At 43.0% G+C, this 21,989-nt stretch overlaps 1 protein-coding gene across 1 annotated transcript in view; it reads right to left on the bottom strand.

Moving 5' to 3' along the window:
- The window catches only part of LOC138304302 (serine protease 27-like), a 422,171-nt gene that overhangs the window by 205,271 nt on the left and 194,911 nt on the right, over positions 1-21,989 (bottom strand). Inside the window, exon 3 of the mRNA XM_069244254.1 lies at positions 19,875-20,040. Coding sequence (XP_069100355.1) covers positions 19,875-20,040 — 166 coding nt within the window. The remainder of the gene's footprint in view (positions 1-19,874; positions 20,041-21,989) is intronic.

Raw genomic sequence — 21,989 nt, 5'->3', positions numbered from 1 at the left:
TGGTTCTACCCCTGTCGGCAGCTACGACACAGTACCACTCACAATACCCCCTGAGTTGGGCTGATGGCCCGGTGTGCTACCATGGCATATGGATTTGCAGGGAGATGGATAAATTATGGTCGGCCAACTACGGCAAGGCTATTATGTGGCTAGAAGACAAGGTGACGGCCTGGCGCTCTCTTCCGCTTTCGCTGACTTGCCGTATAGCCATTGCCAAGATGGTAATCCTGCCCAAATTTCTCTATCTGTTCACCAATATTCCTCTCATGCTCACATCTAATTTCTAACGGCTTAGGTCTTTACTTATACCTCTGGTCTGGGCCGGCAAACAGCCCAGAATCGCATGGGAAATGCTAACACAGCCGTTTGAACTGGCCGGCCTGGCTGCTCCGAATATGGAACTTTATTTAATTGCGCACAGACACTTTTGGATTCACCCCATAAAATATTTACCGCATCTGGCTACGGAACATGATTCTGTTTGGCCTGATCGACTTTCTGGGGTGCTCTATGGGTGGCCTGGGTCTAGGACATGGAGTGTCGACACGGTGGCGTGTACAGCGCGGGCCTGGCGGGCGCTCCTGTGGCAGGCTGGGAATGGTGAACCCTTTGCGCCCTTGACACCGATGTGGAACATTGTGAACACATGAACTTTGGAGGGCGGTCAGATATGCGAGCATCTGTAAGGCTTGAAGTTGACGACCCTGGGGTCTTGATACCCTGAGATCTCATTTATCTCTCCAGAAGCTGCGCTCTGTGCACCGCATGATACCACGTGCTATTGGTTCACCTACAAATCAGGGTGCTTCTGCGGGCTAGATACCCTGGCTTCCCTGGGGTGCCCCCTGTGAGCCACATCCTGAAGCTAATGTACAGGTCCCCATTTCCCCGCGGCCTTTTTACAGGCCTGTGTGTGTGCATGCAGATGACTGCGTCCTCGATAACACCCAAGGCCAGAGCGCAGTGGATGGTGGATATAGGGGACACACTTTCGGGTGATTTATGGAGTTATTGCAATGCACACAGGAGTGAGCTTTTCGAAAATTATAGACTACACCTACTACATTTTAAATTCCTGCTTTGCTTGTACTACACGCCGAGACACCTTAGGAGGATGGGCATCCGGTCGGACACTAGATGTGATTGGTATTCAGTGCCAGAAGTGGATTTCCTGCAACTGGCGTGGGGCTGAGGGGCATTGCAGGGATACTGAATGAATGTGCTGAGTGCGTTGGAAGAAATGGTCGAGCTCAGGTTACTGCGGGCCCCCAGGTTAGCTCTCCTGGGATTTGTCAGGTGGCTTTTCCAAACTATTTAAAACCCTGGGGGGGCTTAGCCTGTTCCCATTAATGGAAGTTATGAGAACAAAGATTATTCCCTCACTTTTCTATGGCCAGGAAGTTATGTTTGGCAGAGGCTCATGTCTGCTAAACAGGTTGGTTACCAAGATATATGAGGGTCCACATCTCCTGCCCAGGAATTTGGCCTTTTAGACTAGCGGGCAGTAGGTGCAGGTGCTTTCCTGCAATTTTGTCATAAGTTACAGTGGGCTAAAGCGAGTAGTTTGGAGTCAGTTCTGTGGCACAAAATTAGTGCGACTGGGGCGAACGGGTCTCATTACCAATTTTCGACTGATTGTAAACGGCTATTGAGAGTTGAGGATCTCTGGGCTAACAATCCTTCTCAACCCCTTTTCAAATTTGGTTTTAAAAATAGTGGTCAGCTCTGCTCCTACCATTCAGATCGCGCTCTCCTTGCCAAGTGTAAACATGCCTGGACGATTGTTAATTCGTTCCGGCCAGCTACCCCATCTGGCTATTTTTCCTGCGCTTATGGCATTTGTTTGAAAGAGATGGGTCTAAGGATTTGCGATTGAACTATTTTGAAGCATTTACCCATCTGGCTGCCCAACCCAGGGTAGGGTGTAATGTGCAGGGGTTGTGGTAGCTGGGAATTATCCTTTGAACATGTGGTATGTCTGTGTCCATCTTTGCTGAAGAAGTTTTGATCCTTGTTGCTGAACAAATGGAATGAACGGGGGTCTGCTCCTGCCGGGAGGCTGTTAGCAAATCACTGGATCCCGAGAACACAATACTGAATGTTTTGTTGACCAAATTTATTTATGCCCCTCAGGTCAAGTTCATTAAGAGCACTACGAGCAGTGATTAATGGTGTATGAAAGCTATCTTCTACTCTTGCTCCCTTGGGTTTGAATCAGCTTTGCACAGTCAATGAGTTTTTAATTTCTTCACTTTGGTTCTTGATTTATTGCTGGCTGTTACTTTATGGTGGATCAACTAATGCACATAAGCACTTTAAGGCCCCGGATAGTCATTGGTGCCATGTTTATTGTTTATGAGGAGGGTGTATGGCTTGTACATAGGCCAGGAAGAAATCATAATTATAATTATGTGCAATGCTGTATTTCGCATCTGGATCCCCTGTCATTATGGGAACGTTCTTATTTTGATGTTAATATATAGAAATTAATTAAGCTTGTTACTGTGTATTTAATGTCTGATATTAACATCATGTTTTTACTGGAAGCTTGGGGTTTTCAGTTTGTGCACTGCATTATTAGATTGCTCTTGGTTTTAAATTGTAATGGATTTTAATATATGTACAATAAAATTACTGACTGTGACTTTCCAGATGTTTCCACTTGGACAATGAAGACTCATCTGGACAAGGTTAGCCTCATTGTCCTTCATTTGGGGAGCGTTGTGTAGGAAAGTACCCTCTATATGGCATGGTTACCCCCACTGTTTGCTTGATGTCAGTGTGTTTTGACTGTGTTCACTGGGATCCTGCTAACCAGGACCCCAGTGACTGTGCTCTCTCTCCCTAAATTTAGTTGTTCATGACTTTTACACCCCCCAATTGGCATACTAGTGCCCCCATGTAAGTCCTTGTTTTATGTTACCCAGGTGCCCAGGTACCCAGGGCATTGGGGCACGAGGGGTACCCCATGGGCTGCAGCATATATTATGTCATCCATGGAAGCCCATGCAAAACATCTCTGCAGGCCTGCAATTGCAGCCTCCCTGAAAGGGTGCATGCACCATTTTCACTACAGGTCACTGCACCAGGTCACTGTAAGTCACCCCTATGGCAGGACCTCCTAGCCCAGAAGGCAGGGTGCACGTACCTGTGTGTGAGGGCATCCTGCCTGCGCAGAGGTGCCCCCACAAACTTCAGCTCCATTTTCCTGGATTTTGCGAGTGCTGGGAAGCCATTTCATCCATGTACTGGACATAGGTCACTACCTATGTCCATCTACATAATGGTAACTCCGAACCTAGGCATGTTTGGTATCAAATATGTTGGAATCATACCCCAATACTATTCCAAGTATTGGTTGTATGATTCCATGCACTCTAGGGGCTCCTTAGAGGACCAACAGCTTGGCTCCTACCAGTTTGCAGGGTTTTCCCAGGCAGCCTGTGCTGCTCCCAACCTCCAGACTGGTTTCGGCCCACCTGCTGCTTGAGCAGCTCAAGGCAAGGAAGGTAGAACAAAGGATTTCCTCTGGGAGTGGGAGGCAACCCCCTCTTCCTTTCGAAATATGTGTTACATGGCTTGGGAGGGGTAGCCTCCCCAGTCGCCCCGGTATGCTTTGAAGGACATATTTGGTGCCTTCCTTGCACAAACCAGTTTGCACCAGTACAGGGACCCCTGGTCCCCGATCTGGCACAAAACTGCACAATGGAAAGGGGAGTGACTACTCCCCTGTCCATCACCACCCCAGGGGTGGAGCCCAGAGCTCCTCCAGGTGGTCATTTGCTTCTGCCATCTTGAATCCAAGATGGGCCAGAGGCCCCTGGGAGCATTTGAGTGGCCACGTCAGTTAGGTGCTATCACCCTGCTAAGTGACCAATTCACCTTTTATGGCTATATAGGGTCTCCCTCTTGAGTGGGCTCTCAGATTCGACATGCAAGATTTCAGCAGGACTCCTCTCCAATGTTTACTTTGAATTCTGTCCACTGGAACCGCAACTGGACTCCACAGGAACCTACAATCTGCAGTTCCAGTGCCGACTTTGCCTCGGCAAGATTGTTTCTCCAGCTCCTTTCAGCAACTGCAACATTTCCCCAGCTATGCATCCTCTGAGACCATCAATTCTTCAGTCTGTACCAAGAAGCTAGAAGGAATCTCCCTTGGAACGAAGGAGTCACTACCCTGCATCTGCAGGCACCAACTCCTCGATGACCGGCTGAGTAGATTCTCTCTACTGCAACTCTGTGTGGATCCTGCAACACAGGTTGTGGTCTGTAGTGGTCCCTTCGGTCCTCTCTACCAGCTGTCCAAGTTGGGAGGAAGGGACTCTTTGCCTCTTTTTGCAGGACAGTACCCCTGTGCACCACAACTCTTGCAACTACCAAGTCTTGTTGGTTCTTCATCCAAGGGATATTCAGGCTCCCTGTAGCCCCAGCCTCAAGCACATGTCCCTGTGATGCACAGTCTCCTGCCTGCTGCTCCAGTGACGTGGGATTCGCTACCAGGTGTGCTGAGTGGGCCTCACTGCTACTCCTGTGCTTGCTGCCTGTGAGTTGCCTGTAGGGGCTGCATCTTCATCTCCAGACTCTCCTAGTTGCTGGGGGTCACCTGGGACTCCCCTCCTTGGGTTGAGTCCCCTCTGACTCCCCTGGTCCCCAGCAGCTCTGCTAACTTCTCTTCAGCAACTCTTGCCTCTGCCAAGGCTTATTGGTGTTTTTTCCACACCACTGATGAACTGCATCTCTCCTCGCAACATGGGACATCTGAACTTCTCCTCTGCTCCTGTACTGCATAGCCAACTCCTGTCCTTCCTAGTCAGCCTGGCCTTGCACCTCCAGAAGGGTGGGTTATGGCTCCTGCCCCAACTGGACACTACAACTGGAACTGGATTTGGTCCCCTTCTTTTGCAGGTCCTCTTCTGGCAGAATCTTTCTTCAGTTTCTTTCAGTCTTTGCTTGGGTCTTGCATGGTCCTTCTGCAATGCTTCTCTATGGGTTTGGGAAGAAACAGGAACTTACCTCTCTTCTGGTCGCTGGGGGACACTTTGGTACTTATCTTTTGGAGTTCCCAGTTCCTCCAGCTCCCCTCTACAGATCTTACTTACCTGGGTGGGGGACTGACCTTCACATTCCACTTTCTTAGTACATGTTTTTATGGTTTGGTCTCCCCCTAGGGTTCCCATTGCAAACTGTTCTTTCACTGCTTTCTATTGCATTCCCATGCCATTTCCTAAGTACTATATATATATATATATATGTATATATATATATATATATATATACATACATACATATATATGTATATACATACATACATATATATGTATATATATATATATATATATATATATATATATATATTTGTGTTTACTCACTTTCTAAGTATTGCCTATATAGCATTTTTAATGTTTGTGTTACTAAATAAAGTACCTTTATTTTTGTAAGACTGTGGGGTTCTTTCATGTGTGTGAGTGCTGTGTGACTACAGCAGTATTGCATAAGCTTTGCATGTCTCCTAGATAAGTTGTGGCTCCTCATCCACAGCTACTTCTAGAGAACCTGACTTCCTAGACACTGCCTACACTTCACTAATATGAGATACCTGGACCTGGTATAGGGTGAATACACCTTAGGTGCTCACCACACACCAGGCCAGATTCCTACATCCAAGGGCTCTCTGAGGCTCCACATAGTGCCATCACTCACCAGCACAGGAGGGAGTGATCTGGCCCAGGTGGGTGGTGGTGCTGCCTGCAGTTTCACCACCCAAGGCAGTGACCCCATAGCCACCTGATGGAGACTACCAGCAAGCCCGCAGCCTGCTCCTGCACCTTCCTTTTGGCCCGCTGCTACTGAGGAAGCCCTGTCAGCCATTTCTTGTGAGTGCCTGCTTCTGTTGACGTCATCGGGCCTCCAGGGTGTGACCATACTTAAAGTTGTTCTTCCTCCCGTTTGTACTGTCTCGATTACACTGCTCAACATTTACCACAGCGCCATGTGCTGACGACAGAGGGGATTTCTCTTAATTAAAGCTGTGTGTTGATTACATTTACAGCCTGTCTCCATGCCACCAATATCAGGCTGAGTACTGGTAAACTCTGCCACGTGGCATAGGTGACATTTTTGCCGAACTCCATGGTGAAAGCAGAGCTCGGAGTGGCCAAACTCTGTGAACTCCTCCCGCGGAGTAGAGTTTACTGCAAATGCCTAGTAAGGATGAATGTTTTAGAGTCTTGTTGGCTAGTAGATTAATAACTGTAGTGTTATCTAGTATTTTGCAGACTTTTCTGTACCTGTCTAAAATCTTGGAAGAATATTCCAACTGACAAGATTTTGTCGAAAGCCCTCATTTTCACATCCAACAGGACTACCTTTCAATGGTTTTGTGGGTTGTCTGTAGGCTCCTTCTCATGCCTAGGATGCAGAATTGATCCTGGCCAATTGATCGGAATGGTACCAGTGGCTAAGATCCCATTATAGAGCGTTAGCAGAGGGGTTGTCCAAGAGTTCAGGTCTTGTTTAAAGATTGCCACACGAACTCAGTTCGGTCCTTGTGCTCAACAGCTTCCTTGGGCTGTTTCTGTTCTCACTATCATCACTGGAGATCACTAATTCTGAGTTATTTTTACTTGTCACGTCCTTCTTCAGCCAACGATTTTTACTTTCCACAGTTCCTAAAGTTCGCTTATGAATCATATCATCACTGGACCTGGTGAAAAGTCTCACGATTTCCTTAGGTAGATATTCAACGTAACAGAGATTTGACAGATGTATCTTCAAAGAATTCTCTTCAGTGTTATTTTTTTAATATTCAGATGGTTCTAAATTGTGAACTAACCTCCAGAATACAGTCTTCTCCCTGCTATGGTCCCACTTATTAATATCAGACAACCTCCTATCTCAAATACCGATTTTGCTTCCCAACATTTTGTTTTGTATTTACTTGTTAACTGATTGTCTTAAATTGTTCATCATATTTTACTTTTCACTTAATTTTTTACCACATACGGATAATGATTGCTTTTCTCACTGGTAGATATTTCGAAATATGCTATCTGCTTCAACAGGCGTGGACTTACTAGTGTATAGTCCGGTACCTTGAGTGAGTAAATTACCAACTAAGGACCATGGGCCAGATGTAACAAAAAAGGCATTTGCGATTCGGAAATAGCGATTTTCAAGAAATCGCTATTTCTGATTCTCAAAAATGCAATGTATCATATTTGCGATTCGGTAATAGTGATTTCTTAAAAATTGCAAATGCTGTTACCGAATCGCAAATTGCGATACAGACCCCATTCGCACCTATGGGTCTGTAGGCCAATTTTTGCGATTTTTTTGCATTTCCCAAATTGCGAATTCCTAACTGGAATTCGCAATTTAGGAAATGCAAAACCCAAGTGTGCTGGGGGCCTAAGGCCCTCTCTGCTGCACCCCAAAAAAATATTACAGGACATGTAAGGCACTCACATGCCAAAGGGGCATGTGTGCGTTACATGTCAATTTTAAAAATGCATTTTTAATGCATTTTTAAAATGTGCACATGGTTACCACCAAGTTCAACTTGGTGGTAATAGCGATTCCTTTATGCCCAATTCGTATTAAGGAATTGCTTGTTACATGTGATTTAGAAATCGCAAATAAGAATTCCTTATTTGCGGTTTCTTATTTAGAGAATCGCAATTTGCGATTCTCTAAACAGGCTCGCAAATTTAAGGAATCGCTATTTTAGCGATTCCTTAAATTTGCGTTGCAAATGCCTTTCATAATTACTGAAAGGCATTTTGGAATTCGCAAACGGGCATTCGCACCGTTTGCGAATGCAAAAAGGCTTGATACATCTAGCCCGATATTTAGACTTTTTTAGCGCCTCATTTGCGTAATTTTTTGATGCAAAAGCAGCGCAAACTTACAAAATATAATTGTATTTTGTAAGTTTGCGCCGATTTTGCGTCAAAAAACTACGCAAATGCAGCGCTAAAAATGTATAAATATGGGCTTAAGTGCGTAGGCCGTGAAGGTAAATCGCGCTTAAAGCGGCCCTTCAAGTTTATCACCCCTGATCAAATGCGGTGACTAAGAATTTTGTGTTTCTTCTGCCAGTTATGATGGAATTGTGTATCATTTCTGGGATCGTATAATACAAATCAAGTTCATGTAGGCACGAGCTTGAGGCATGCCTAAGAGAGTGCCTCATTTAGATGCCCTGTTATGATTATTTCAAGATCTCGATAAACTATTCATTGGTATTTTATTTTAAATTATAAAGCAATGTATCTTGAGGCAGTCTCTTTCTTACCGAATCTGGGGCCACACGCATCAACTTTCAGATTTGTGACCTGCAAATTGCGAGTCAAAGCGACTCGCAATTTGCGAGTCGCAAATCTGAGTGTTGGATGGTGTCCCTGACACCATATGCAATTTGCAAGAGGGTCTCAAATGCCCATTTCATGAATAATCATGACTTGGGTCGCAATTTGCCACCCCCTTGCGAATGGCGGCCCTCACAGGGATGGTGGCCTGCTGTGGACAGCAGACCACCATGTATGTGACTGCTTTTCAATAAAGTAGTTTTTTTTTTTTGTAATACAGCCCGTTTTCCTTAAAGGGAAACGAGATGCATTACAAAAACGAAAAAATGAAACGTTTTCGTGAAGTTTTTTTTACAGTGACATTCACAACGGGGAAGTGGTCCATTGGGGACCCCTTCCCTTTTGCAAATGGGTTACCACCCATTTGAGATGGGTGCAAAATGTGATTGGTTTGCAACCGCGTTCGCGGTCACAAACCAATCCTACATAGCACTGCGACTCGCAATTAGGAAGGGAACACCCCTTCCTAATTGCGAATTGCAAACCCGTTTTGCAATTCGGTAACTAGGTTACCGAATTGCAAAATGGGGTTTGTGCTTTGCAATGTGCTTTTTGCACATCGCAAACAGCGAAATTCGCTGTTTGCGACGTGCAAAAAGCTTGCTACATGTGGCCCTTAGTGATATATATCCATTGTAGAAAATTACTCCTGCAGTATGGCCATTTTGAAAGTTAATGTCAGTCACTGGAATGTGATTTGAGGAGATCTTTACTTGTGATCACTTGAAGTTTACCTTACATGAGATGCTTGTGGCCAATCATCCCAATAACCTGCTATGTTCAGAGAGCTTCGTTGCTGACTTTGTCTTTGTGAGATATTCTGATAAGGCTAGCTCATTCTTTACCCAGATTTCCTGTAAGCAGAATACTGAGAATTCATTGAGCCATCTTCTTCGATTGGAGTCTCTTTTTAATGTATTTTCGCCTGCCATATTCCAGGAGAGAAGTGATAGCTGATTATTGATGTTATGTGTTTGGCCTGATTTCTTATCTAGTTAACACTTGATTGTAGTTGAGGATAAAATTCCTGGGAGCCTAACCCACTTCTTTGCATGAGCCTCATGGGCTTCTTTGTAATTGGCATCTGTTCAGCTGAAGGATCCATCTTTGCTTTGCTTGAATTCTGGAGATGTTTCCCTATTTCCCAATGTCGTGCTGGGCTCCCTGTGCAAGCCTCAGTGTGCACAGTGTCAAGCTTCTCTTTTCGAAGGCCAATTTTCCATGTATGAGTCACCAATCTTAAAGGGGCTGGGTGTTTTTCCTCCTCCTCTTTAGCTAAGTCAATACCCCAGTCTAGAAAAACAAAACCTTCCTTCGGGACATAATGAGGTTGGCTGCTTCTACATCCTAGCAACTTATTCAAGTCTATCAGATACTCTCCTTTCCCACAGGATGTTTCTCCTCTGCAAAGGCCACGCATTCTCTAGCTCCAGGTTTGCTGTTAGATATCGTTGGGATTGCAGCAAACAAGCATAGTAGGGTACCGCTTTCCAATTTGCATACGAGCCTACACTATGGTATAAAACGGAATGGGCCTTCGGTTAGTCACACTGTTTTTTGCTGTCTAGACCTCATGTGAGTTTGACTTGGGCTCAAATTTTCATTCAGATGATAGCTCTATGGCTCTTTGCTAGCAAGAGAGCGAGCTGTGATGTAAACATTCCCAAGGCCGTTCTTACTGATGTCAGCCATCCACTTATTTCCATTAAACCTCCATGTGGGCTTCTGATTTGTGTGCCCCGTGTTTGCACTGTTTGGGTTGAATCGCATAACTTAATAATTCATCATTAGTATTAATTGCCAGTATCTTCCTTCATTTGTATGCCCGGCACCCAATTACGGCTCGGCTTAAACACACAAGCCCTAAAAACAAACAATTCTAAAATTCTCTGTACAATTCAATGTAAAAGAAACTGTAAGTAGTCAGTGGTCAGTTAGCGGGGTGAGACAAGCATATTCACCATTTACGCTATATGATTGTTAGGTAACAGCTTACTGTAAACAAAATAAAAGTTGAGGGAAACCTTTTGAAAATCCTGTGAGCAGTTAAATAGGGCCTTACCCATAGTTTTAGACACATTGGTTGTATGTAAATCAAGCGGGGAAAGAGTAACCTTCAGAAAAGAATAAAATATGTTTCTCAGTCTCGGGTGCTAACCCACAGACTGGACACAAATCAGATAGAGATTCTTTACTCCACCGGCTGGTGGAAGATTTCAGTGGTAAACAGCCATATCGAAAGCATACATGCAGACTCTTAGAGTGGAATGGCGTGATGGAATTTAAAAAAAGGTTAAAAAAGGGGGAGGATCTTTATTTCAAAAAACAGTTTCGTAAGCCACCCAGTAGTCTCAGAATATACTCCCAATAGAGAATTTTAAGCCTGTTGATGTTGGATTTACAAGTAGAACTGGGGACATCCCAAAATCTTTGCAGACCATGTTTTAAAAAACAGTTGTACACAAATGTGAGCCTGGGTATTTGTAGGGTATTGTTTTGGACCAGTACGTCCTCTAAAGACTTCCTGTACTCTTTTAAATCTGGGGAAGCCCACATCCGCACTCACTACACCAATGGTTTCAATATTATCACATTCGAGGTTTGTTTGATCCTGAGGTAAACAAAAAGCAGACTTAAGGGGGTGCTAAACGGTTAGAGAAGAAGTGATTGTGCAAATGTGTTTTCAGCAGTAACCAATTGCTGATGGTCACAATATCCCCATACCTCAGCTCTGAAAACAGCACCACTTTAACACAATAGATTTCCAAAGATGGGGAGATCGACCGAGAATACGTTTCTTTGTGTAACCACAGAGTAGCCCTTGGTATAATTTTAGTTGCATTCAACTCCAAACCTCTACAGTTGTAGAAATCTAAAAAGTTGTCAATAAGGGCCTGTAGAGCCATAGGGGTTTTAGAAATAAGAAGGAAATCATCAGCAAAGAGTAGTATTGAAATCTTCTTCTTATTCAAAGTGTTAGAGTCATTGTGGCAATCAAGAAGTATCTGAACCACATAGTTGATATATAGAATGTATAAGGTAGGAACAAGAATGCGCCCTTGACTTTGCCACTCTGAATTGGAATTGACTCAGTTGGTTCCCCCTTACTGCTCTATTGGACCTGAGCATAATTCCCTTTATGTAGCTCAGCAACAAGTTTGACCAAGTTCCATGATCCTCCCATCTGGATCAACACTGTGCAGAGCTTGCCCCTGGGATTGAGGTCAAAGCAGCTCTGAGGTCAACAAAAGCCACATATAATCTTTGCCTCCTAAGCAGGGGATACATCCAATTCAGGAGTGCTAGCCGAAATACTTGATTGGAGGTGCTGGTCTTAGGTCTAATTGCAGCTTAAACTGGGTACAAGGCTTGAGTTTCCTCCACCCATGTTAAAAGTGTATCCAATAACTCCCAAGTAAAAAAAGTTTTGTAAGTTATCAATAAGGCTGATACGCCTATACTTAGAGGGAAGGCAAGGGTTTCCTTTTTATTAACTGGGATTACCTCAACTCCATTCTGTGTATTAGGATTTACCCCCCTGGCCGCAATAGCATTTGATGTAAGGTTAATAAACCTAGTGCAAATCGTAGGCTCAGATTTAAAAAAACTATTTTTATTGATTTTTCAACCATAAAACAAATAAGCACCATGCCACGACAACAACACAGTCCATATGGAGCATTAATTCTGACAAATCTGAGCCATTAATACATGAGGATGTATACAGGTAGGTTAAACAGTAAGAAAACATTGGTAGGCTAAAACAGCACAATAGTAGGTGTCTAGGCTTTGACAGCCCTGTCACAATTAATAGTTGCTGGATGTAATCAAAAATATAATGATTCGAAGTCAGACTGACCACGAAATGATAAACCCTGGTACACACTGAGAGATTCTATGCTGAGAACCAAGGAAGAAGGTATGAAAACTGCCATTCTCCTGAATGAGGCTCACAATTTATTGGAGGGACCACTGACAGTATCAATGTGAAACAAAATAATTTCTGTAGCTCCCCCAGCTTACAAGGATGTGATAATGACTCTATTAATCAATCAGACAGGTAGTCCCTTGAAAAATATACTTGAGGCAGTTCATGAGTTAGGAGAGTGGATAAAACCTGAAAGAGCCTCCTGGTCCGAGGACCGCAGGAGCAACAAAAGGGTATCCTGAAGAGATATGTTTATGGCATTGTTGAAGGATGGTGTGAAGAAAGAACAGATAGATGGAAAAGATACCAAGAGTCTGTGGGAGATGTATCAGAACCGAGGGCTGGACAGGAAGGAGGGGAGCAGGAAAGTGAATAAACAGGATAATAAGCAGATGAGTCAGGACTAGTCAGAAATGATAGAGGAAGGGAAAAAGGGAGAAAAAAGTCACCCTTCCCCCAAAAAGGTGAAGGAAGAGGAAGAGTTGGACATTGATTTTTTATTGAGGGAAACAGGGGGAAGAGGAGTTTCTCCAGAGGTATGAAAGCATATATCCAGATTTGACCTGTATGAAAGGTTGAATGGTTGAAATCAGATCAGGAAGTAGGCCAAACTCCGTTACAGGGATGGACTCGCAAGGCTAATAGACACCCATGTTTACATAGAAATTTATTGGAAAAATAGGAATGTCCAGAATGTCTGGGCCCTGCTAGATACCAGATGGAAGGCCTCTTTGACATATGGGAATCTGAAAAAGGACAGCCTTACACCATTATGAGGTTGGGCAGAAAAAAAGCATCCACTGTGCAAACCAAGATCCCAATGAAAATAGTGAGAATTCCAAAAGAGAGTACACCATCTTGATAGTGCCCCTCTTTAAATATATTCTTGCAATTTATATTCTGAAGGGGGTGACTCTATGTTTGGAAGATGAGTGCTATCAATTTGGATGAAAGAGATACATCTCAGCGGCAGCAGTGAGGGTGGGTCATTTAAAAATACCTCCAGTAAAGGTTTCCCCAGCCACCAACATGATTTGTTTAAAGCAGTACCGAATTTCAGGCAGGCAGGAGCAGATAAGTAAAACCATATGGGATCTGGTAGAGGTGGAGATGGTGGCCCGGCCACCACTGCCTGGAAAAATCCTAAGTGGCCCGTGCGCTAATCGGATGGTAGTTGGAGAATGATAGTTGATTAGTGAGAGTTGAATAAACAGACACCCCCTTTGACTGCCGCCGTTCCAGATACTATTGCCTTAATTGAGAAAATACAGAGACATAAAGCGACCTTATATGCAACAATTGACATTGCCAATGCCTTCTTTACTATACCACTAACCCCTGAGAATCAAGAGCAAATCGCATTTTCATGGCAGGGAAGACAATACAATTTTTTAAAACTCCCAATGGGCAATGTGCGTAGCCCTACTATCTGTCAGCCGCTGTTGGCAGAACACCAGGATAAAGTACCCATCATTCCAGCTTTCTCATTATATTGATGATGTGATGATTCAGGGAAAAACACAAGAACAGGTGCAGACTCAGTTCGACAGTATTGGTGAGAATTTGCAAAGCAAGGGGTGGGAGATAAATTCCGAAAAGGTGCAAAGACCTTCCCAAAGTGTGAAATTCTTAGTAATTCAATGGCATCAGGGACAGAGCGAGGTGTTGCTGCAGGTGAGACAGAAGATACAGGAATTTGCTACAACCATTATTAAGCAGAAATCCAGTGGTTCACTGGATTGGTCAGCTTCTGTTGGCAGCACATCCCTTACCTGAGTCAGATTTTGTCCCCTTGTGCAAGGTGACCCGGAAGAAACATGAATTCGAGTTGGGAGAGCAACAGCAATATGCTTTCGTATTGGCGAAAGGATCTATACAACGTGCTTTAGATTTGTGGCCAATACAGGAAGGAGACATTGAGTTGAATGTGACAGTTCAGAGGTGGTATACAAATTGGAGTCTGTGGCAAAAACAAGGAAAAAAGAGGATGCCCCTGGGATTTTTGACTAAAAGGTTGCTAGACGCTGGAGAGCAGTATAATCCATTTGAAAAACAGTAATTGGTGTGTTATTGGGCTCTGGTGCATACTGGACAGATGACAATAGGGCATAATGTAATTCTGAGGCCTGAGATCCTGATAATGCAGTGAGTGATGAGTTCACCTAAAACTCATCGAATAGGGCATGCACAAGAAGCAAGTGTCATTAAGTAGAAATGGTACATACAAGACAGGGCCTGGATAGGACCAGCCAGAACAGCAGCCCTGAATGAAAAGGTGGCAGAGGCCCCTGTTAAGGATAAAGAAATGTTACAGGAGGTGCTGGAAGTAAAAGAATCACCAGTGAAGTGGGGTGAGCTATTTGAATCATTGTCCTCTCAGCATAGGAAGCATGTGTGGTTCACCAATGGTACAGCAAAGTATGTGGCGCCCAAGAGACTCTGGAAGGCAGTGTCATACAATCAGGTAACAAAAAAGCTGCTTTCCTCTACTGGGGAAGGAAAGAGTTTTCAATATTCAGAACTGCAGGGCGTATATCAAGCCTTAAGACAAGAATTACCTGAGAGATGTCACATTTATACTGATTCACGGTCCACTGCCAATGGGCTAGCTCCCTTTTTTCCCACATGACTTGCATATAACTGGAAAATACAATCTAAGAATGTGTGGGGGAAGGAATTGTGGCAGGAACTTTGGGAAATGTTAGCAAAAGCACGGTTACTGTATATCATGTAGACTCCCACTGACTCATTAGAACAATGGTTTAATTCCCTTGCAGACGAGAAAGCCAAATTCTTGGAAGCAGAAGTGGCGACACAGGATTCTGATTTGGTGGGGGTGGCTAAATGGGCTCACCAGAAATGTGGACACCTGGGAGAGAGGGCCACTAACAGGTGGGCAGAGATTAGAGGGATGCAGATTCCCCTAGACTTACTAAAAACAGTGATTATGCAATGTCCTATTTGTCAACACGCTCAGCAAAGATCAATCCCACAGACAGTTAGGGGCCAACTGGGGAGAGGAAAGTTGCAAGGCAGATATGACAGATTGATTAAATTGAGCCACTGACAAATAGTCAAGGATGTTAATTTGTGCATACAGTGCTAGATACTTGTTCTGGCTATTTGATAGTGTATCCATGTAAGTGTGCTACACAGCCCAGCTCAAGGAAGACAGTAGATTTGTTGATTTTGTACCACAGAATTCCACTCCAGATCCAAAGTGATAACAGATCTCATTTTAAAGCTAAGTTGGTACAAGTCTATTGTTCACAGCACACTTTAGAATGGATTTATCACATTCTCTGTTACCCACAAGCTGCGGGGTTGATTGAGAGAATGAATGGATTGTTGAAATCTCAGTTGAGGAAATTGTCAGATGGGTCATAAAAAATTGGAGGGATCATTTGAGTGAAGGGTTACAAATATTGAATAATAGACCACTGACGAATACAGAAACCCCTTTGATGCAAATGTTAACCCCACTGTTGCAGATACAACCCCAAGTGACAACCAAGACTATTACGTATTGGGATACAAAGACAGGAGCTCTAGCTCAATACCAAGCAATACCAGATGCTGCAGGTCTTGATTTGCATGCTTTGAACATTGACAGAGTTAAACCAAGAGATATATTACTCATTGGAACAGGGGTGGGGATACAGATTCCTCCAGAACACTTTGGATTGATCGCCCCTTGAACTGGGCTGGTGCTAAACTGCATTCAAGTCTTGGGGGGGAATGATCGATGCAGACTATCAAGGAGTGATAAAAGTGATACTACTGAATAGTGGAGATGCTGATTTGGTATTACAAGTTGGAGACAAAATTGCCCAAATTGTGATTGTTCAAGTGTATGGAGGAACAGTCAAAAACTGCAATGCCCCACCCCTACTCACTGTGTGAGGGAAAGGAGGCTTTGGCACCACTGATAAGAATCCAAGTGCCAAGGTGTGGGTAGAATCTCTGAATTCCACCCCTCTCCCCGGAACCAGAGGAAATAATTACGACAGGAAAATACAACATTCCCTTTGTCATGAAACCAGGACAAGAGAAGTGGGAGTATGTGCCAGATGATAAATATTACTTGCAAGAACAATCATACTTATCTCTTTTCTAGATCATACTACAAGGTGTCTGTGTACTGAGTGCGCTGCTTGGAGTGTGTTTGGCCATGTCCAAGTGGGGCTGAGAGGGACCGAGAACCCCCAACTTCCAAGTGATCATCCGGCAGAGTTGATCGACGTCTCTGCTGCATCAACCTGAAAACATGTGGACCTATCTGGCACAAACTATCCTCAACAGGTCGGACTTCGGCATGTCGAATCTGAAAAACACCACGGCTATCATTTCCACCTGCCTAATTGTTATACCTACCCCTGCAAGTGTTTTGCTACAGATATTTAACATAACAAATGTGGATGGGCGGTGGAAGAAAGTCATATATGAATCCACTTGTCTTTATATGAATACTGTAGGTTTTGTCAGGAAACCACTGACAATTAGTGGAACAATTTATCTCAAGTAACAACTTCCAATGTCACAGCAGGTGATATTTGTTATGATTGATGATAAAAAAAGAGCAGCTATCTTAGGCTACAATTTTCAATGGAGAGCGGATCATCGAAAGTATCTAGGAATTTATATTAACAGGGGTTTAGAATGTATAATTCATTATAATTGATCCCCCACTATGGCTTCTTATGGAGTGTCAAGATGTATAGGCAATTTCAGGTTTACAAATGCTTTACAAACTTCCAACTCTATTATTCAATCCATGCTTAAAATTTGGATACACATCCACAATTTGTTACCAGTAACCCAAGACTGCACAGAAAAAGGCCCTCATATGGCATAACACTTAGGAAAGTAGATTATTTCCTGGAATATATATAATACAGCAGGTATTCTAATATTGGATAATTTCCTCACATTAGAAGGTGAGCTTAAACATTTGACATGCTTCAGATAGAATTTCAACTGCCTAACTCTCAAGAGGGGAAATACTTATATCCAAACCAAGCTCTACTTTTTAGGCTAGGACCATATCCTTGGATACTTGAGGATTCCCCAGTGTTACAATACCTGGGGGAAATTAAATGGGGCAGTCTCTGGATTCTATAATCTCATAACGCATAGTTGCACCCATACCCATTACTAGCACAACTCTACTTTAAATGACACGGGCCAATTAATGGAGCTTAGACCGGTGAGGAATGGGCTGAAGTTATTAGAAACATGGATAAGGGAATAAGGCCAGAAAGAAACATACTATTTTCAAACTTGTTTATAACTGGTTCTGGTCACCACAAAACGTAAGATAACAGGTTTACCACACTGTTCTACTTGTTGGAGGTGGCCACAGGAGGATTGTGATCTACTCCACATTTTATATCGATGTCCAGTTTTGAAGGAATACTGAACTTCCATAATTGCTGCTCTACAAAGAGTAATACCTTTGTCCATCCCTTTAATGGATAAATTAGTTCTATTACATGAAGTTACTGATCTCCCAGATTTAACAAACCCTACAAGGCGATTGTTAGCTATTGCGCTCACTGTAGCAAAAAGGTGAATATTACGATATAGGAGAGTACCACAATGCCCTACACATAACAAATGGCTTATTGAAATGTGTAAAATAGCATCATAAGAACAACTCATTTACGGTTTTGAAGAGGATTATGGAATTTTCATCCAAATTTTGAAACACTTTCTAACTAATACACATTCTATTTCTGGTACTGCTTAACATTTTTCTTCATAATTTGGAAATATAATGAGGGAATTCCTTCAACTTTCGTCTCCTGTTCTCCTTAACAACTCATCAACATTATTATTTGTTTTTATACTATTATCATTAAGACTGTTCATACTTTAGTCATTAATGCTGTTTTTTTGTTAGAACGTACTGTTCACATACTGGACATTGTTAAAGTCATAGGGGTTTTCCTTACGAAATGTTTAATGTCCGGATTTGTATAATATTATCTCTTCTATTTTCTAACTTATTATAATACATAGCTTAATATATATTGCATAGTATCAATATCATCTCCTTCCTTTGTCCATCTCCAGATTTCTTTCCTGGTCTTCTTTCTAAGATCTAATTCACAACTGAATGCAGTATAAATAATACCTCTACGACTGCATCTATCTCATTGTGATCTAAAAGGGCAGAGAGTGTCTTTCAGTGGATTAAATTGTCATGAGATGGATTTAAGGCTACCAGCCTTGGTATTGGGCCCACCAAAATTTTTTGTACCTGCTGCTGGCTTCTGAGTAAAACTTTGAACACCAGCACTCATTCTGTTACAAATTAATCTCTGTCTTTCTTTTCATAATTGACTCAAGAGGTGACTATGAAAACTTACATCAAGAAGAAATTTGCTCTGAGGCTATAACACATGCTACTGTAAGCGGTCTACTGCCAACTTACCATGGACCTATTTTGGAGTCTGTCGTTGAATGCATTTTGGCTGTCAACCAGCAAATGAATCTCTAACTGCACTGTATTGACCTAACTTGGAAGAAATGTTTCAGTAGTGGCTTCAAACTCTTACACCAGCAGGGATGCTTGAATGTCAAATGTTTCTAGCATAAGGTATACCATGCCAAGCACACTCTTTGGAACTATTCACACTTCCTTCCCATGCACTTGTTACAACAGGGCAATTTAAAGTATAGCAGATGACATGCCAGGCCTCAAAGGAGGTAGAGGCCATTGGCTCCTCCTTCCTGAAGGAAGGCCACCTCCCATAATTAGATGTTTCTCCAAGGCAAGTGGGGCTCTCTCTACCTTCGGTGCAGTTGCTGCATTGTACGTAGTGCAGCTTTATTAAGTCACCACTGTGTTTGATGTGCACATTCTGCAAACTTTTTGATTTTTAAGAAAAAGCTCCCAAAGTCGAAGTTTAATTTTGAAAAACAAAAAATCTATTTTTCAACATGCAGAGAGTTTTCTCCCTGTTAATGGGGCCCATGGGTAGATTCATGCCCCACATGGTGATTCTAAGCAGTGACATCAAGTGATGGTTGCACCTCTCTAAATAAGGGGGAATAGTTGTCAGTATGACCAGTGCTTTAAATGGGCCGGTACTCTCCGGTACTGAGTACCGGCACTTTTTTATTTTGAGAGGGAGAGTACCGGCACATCTCAAGAAAAACGTAATACTTTTAATTGGAGAGTACCGGCACTTCTCGGAAACAAGCAGGTACTCTGGTACAGAGTACCTGCACTTCTAGTTTTCCATTTAAAGCACTGAGTATGACCCAATTGCTATCTGATGGATGGGCCGTTAGGTTAGACGTTTCCATTGTGGACCTAATGAAAGCTCCACCATCAGAAATCCAACATTTCCCTTCATTCTACCTAGAAAGGGGGAGCCAAAAACGTGGCAGGACAGGAGCGCTACCAATTAACATATGTCCTCCCATTCTGCCAAATTCTACATGACCCTCTAAGCCTGTAGTGGCCACATGTAGCCTGAACCTGCTAGCATCCATCACCCAGTCAGTTGCTCATAAAACTGTCTAGTATGTGACTGTGAAAGTTTAAAAGTCATGCCATTTTTACTTACAGTCCATAGTAGCAGTGCGCTGCCGACACCACCCACTTATGTGTGATTAAAGTTCCTCCACAAATATGCTGACCGTACACCTGCACACTGACTTGCCATGGCCACGCCCCATTTACTGCATCCTGTCCGCCCACTATCCGGTCAGATACCACTGGTTTCCCACACTCTAGAGGAAACAAAACAAATATTATAGTTACTTTACTTTTCATTCTAGCAGTGCAGGGAATGATGAGAAATCAAGACAAGATACACATACTTACAGCAGTCTGAGTTAGAAAAATTCAAGGGTTCTAGCATTATTAATCATAATGCTTGCTAACACTAGGGGGAGATTCAGCAATCTTGCATGCAGCGCAGCAAGTCACCCGGTTTCGCTGCACTGGATAAAATGGAAAGGGCTGGAATGTGCCATATTTAACAGTATACAGCACATTTCTGTCCTTTCCTAGTGCAAGCACATCTTGTGCTGCCCAGTTCCAATGCAGGCAACCTTAATTAAAGTTGCAAGGGTGTCTGGGTTGTAGATGGGATTGCTTTTGAGCAGGAAGGGACATCTTCTTGCACAAAAACGATCTTGAGAGGCATTTTCCTCTTTCTATCCATGCTGCAGAATGCAAACGAGGAGAAATAATGATCATTCTCCTCTTTACGCCCCACCTGAGGAACCACTGTATTTTAACGCATTCCTAGGTCTACCACTAATAGTAAATCTGGGAATGCACCAAAATCCATGGGGGAGGTGTGGGAAAACCCACTCTCCTCCCATGGAACCCCTACATGCAGCAGAGTAGCGCAAGGCAGCGATTTGCTTTACTCTAGAATGATCAAGTCATGAAGGCCGTGGAACAAGGAAGACACAAAACTTTGATAAATATGGGCCTAGGTATGTGCCAAATTTGCATAATTTGCTTTGTAGTAATTATGCAATATTTCAAGAAAATTACACTAAATTATGCATGATAATGTAAATCCGTCATTTAGCCCTATATTTTAGAGCAAAATGCATATTTGCGTTAATGCAAGTACACAGTATGCTGTGAAAAAGCACAGGAAGCACAACTGCCACAAACAACAGCCACTCTCGTTTTGACTGTTTATGTTACTCCCTCTCTATTTTTTACATAGAACCTTGGTGTAATTATGTAACTAGTGTAATCGCATAATTTCAGACATTTCGTGTAATACGTGTAATGCAAAATTCACAAAATTACGCCGGCGTAATTAAAATTTCTCCCGGGGCTCGTTAAAACAGTATTTGACTCTCGTGCTCCATATGCAACAAACCCATTTACTGACAGGAATGCAAGAATTCCCTTGGCAATGTGCTGCGTAGTATGCCTAAAGTGAATGCATCTAATCCACTAATCTGATGTGAAGAAAGAAACATCAAGGCAATAATAAATGCAGCAATTAAATATGAGGGCAGTAATCACACCTTCGTGTAACAGTGATCTGCAGAGCACTTACTAATGGCAGTAGCCATAACAGATGAGATCACGTGTCACACAGTAGTAAGAAGTCCATAATGAGTCCAAAAGTCACATGCAGGCGATTCTAACTTTATTGTGCACAGTTACTAATGAATGCAGCAGTTACAAAATAGTGGCGCAAATTCTGATGCTAGCAGATGCAGCAATAATAGGCGGGATATTTGCAAGATTGTTAATTGACAGCAGTTCTTTTTCACACCATGTTGTCTTAGTTAAAAACAAAAACCTAATAATGGTGGTCCTAACAAATGACTAATCAGCATATATAAAAAAATCTTTGAAATCAGAGCAGTACAAAAACCTATGGGGCATATTTAAGAAAAGTGGTGCTGCACATAGTGCAGCGCCACATTTCTTGCGCCCCTTAGCACCCCCCCTAACGCCACCATGTGTGCACCGCACGGTGCACCATGGCGGTAGTTAAAAGACTAGCATCAGAATATTTCACGCTAGTCCGACGCTTTGCAGGTTCTGGGTGCTTATCTAGTCCCACAAAGCACCCAGAGTCCCATTGTAACCAATGGAAGCCTCCTTTTAACGCCTGCTCTGAGCAGGTGTCAAAAGTGCCAGAAAAAATGACACAAAGAAATCTCTTAGAACGCCCCCTTCGCATACATTATGCCTG

Source organism: Pleurodeles waltl, chromosome 7, assembly GCF_031143425.1.
Source record: "Pleurodeles waltl isolate 20211129_DDA chromosome 7, aPleWal1.hap1.20221129, whole genome shotgun sequence".
NCBI lineage: Eukaryota > Metazoa > Chordata > Amphibia > Caudata > Salamandridae > Pleurodeles > Pleurodeles waltl.
The sequence above is the reverse complement of the archived record's forward strand: the minus strand, read 5'-3'. Positions and strand labels throughout refer to the sequence as shown.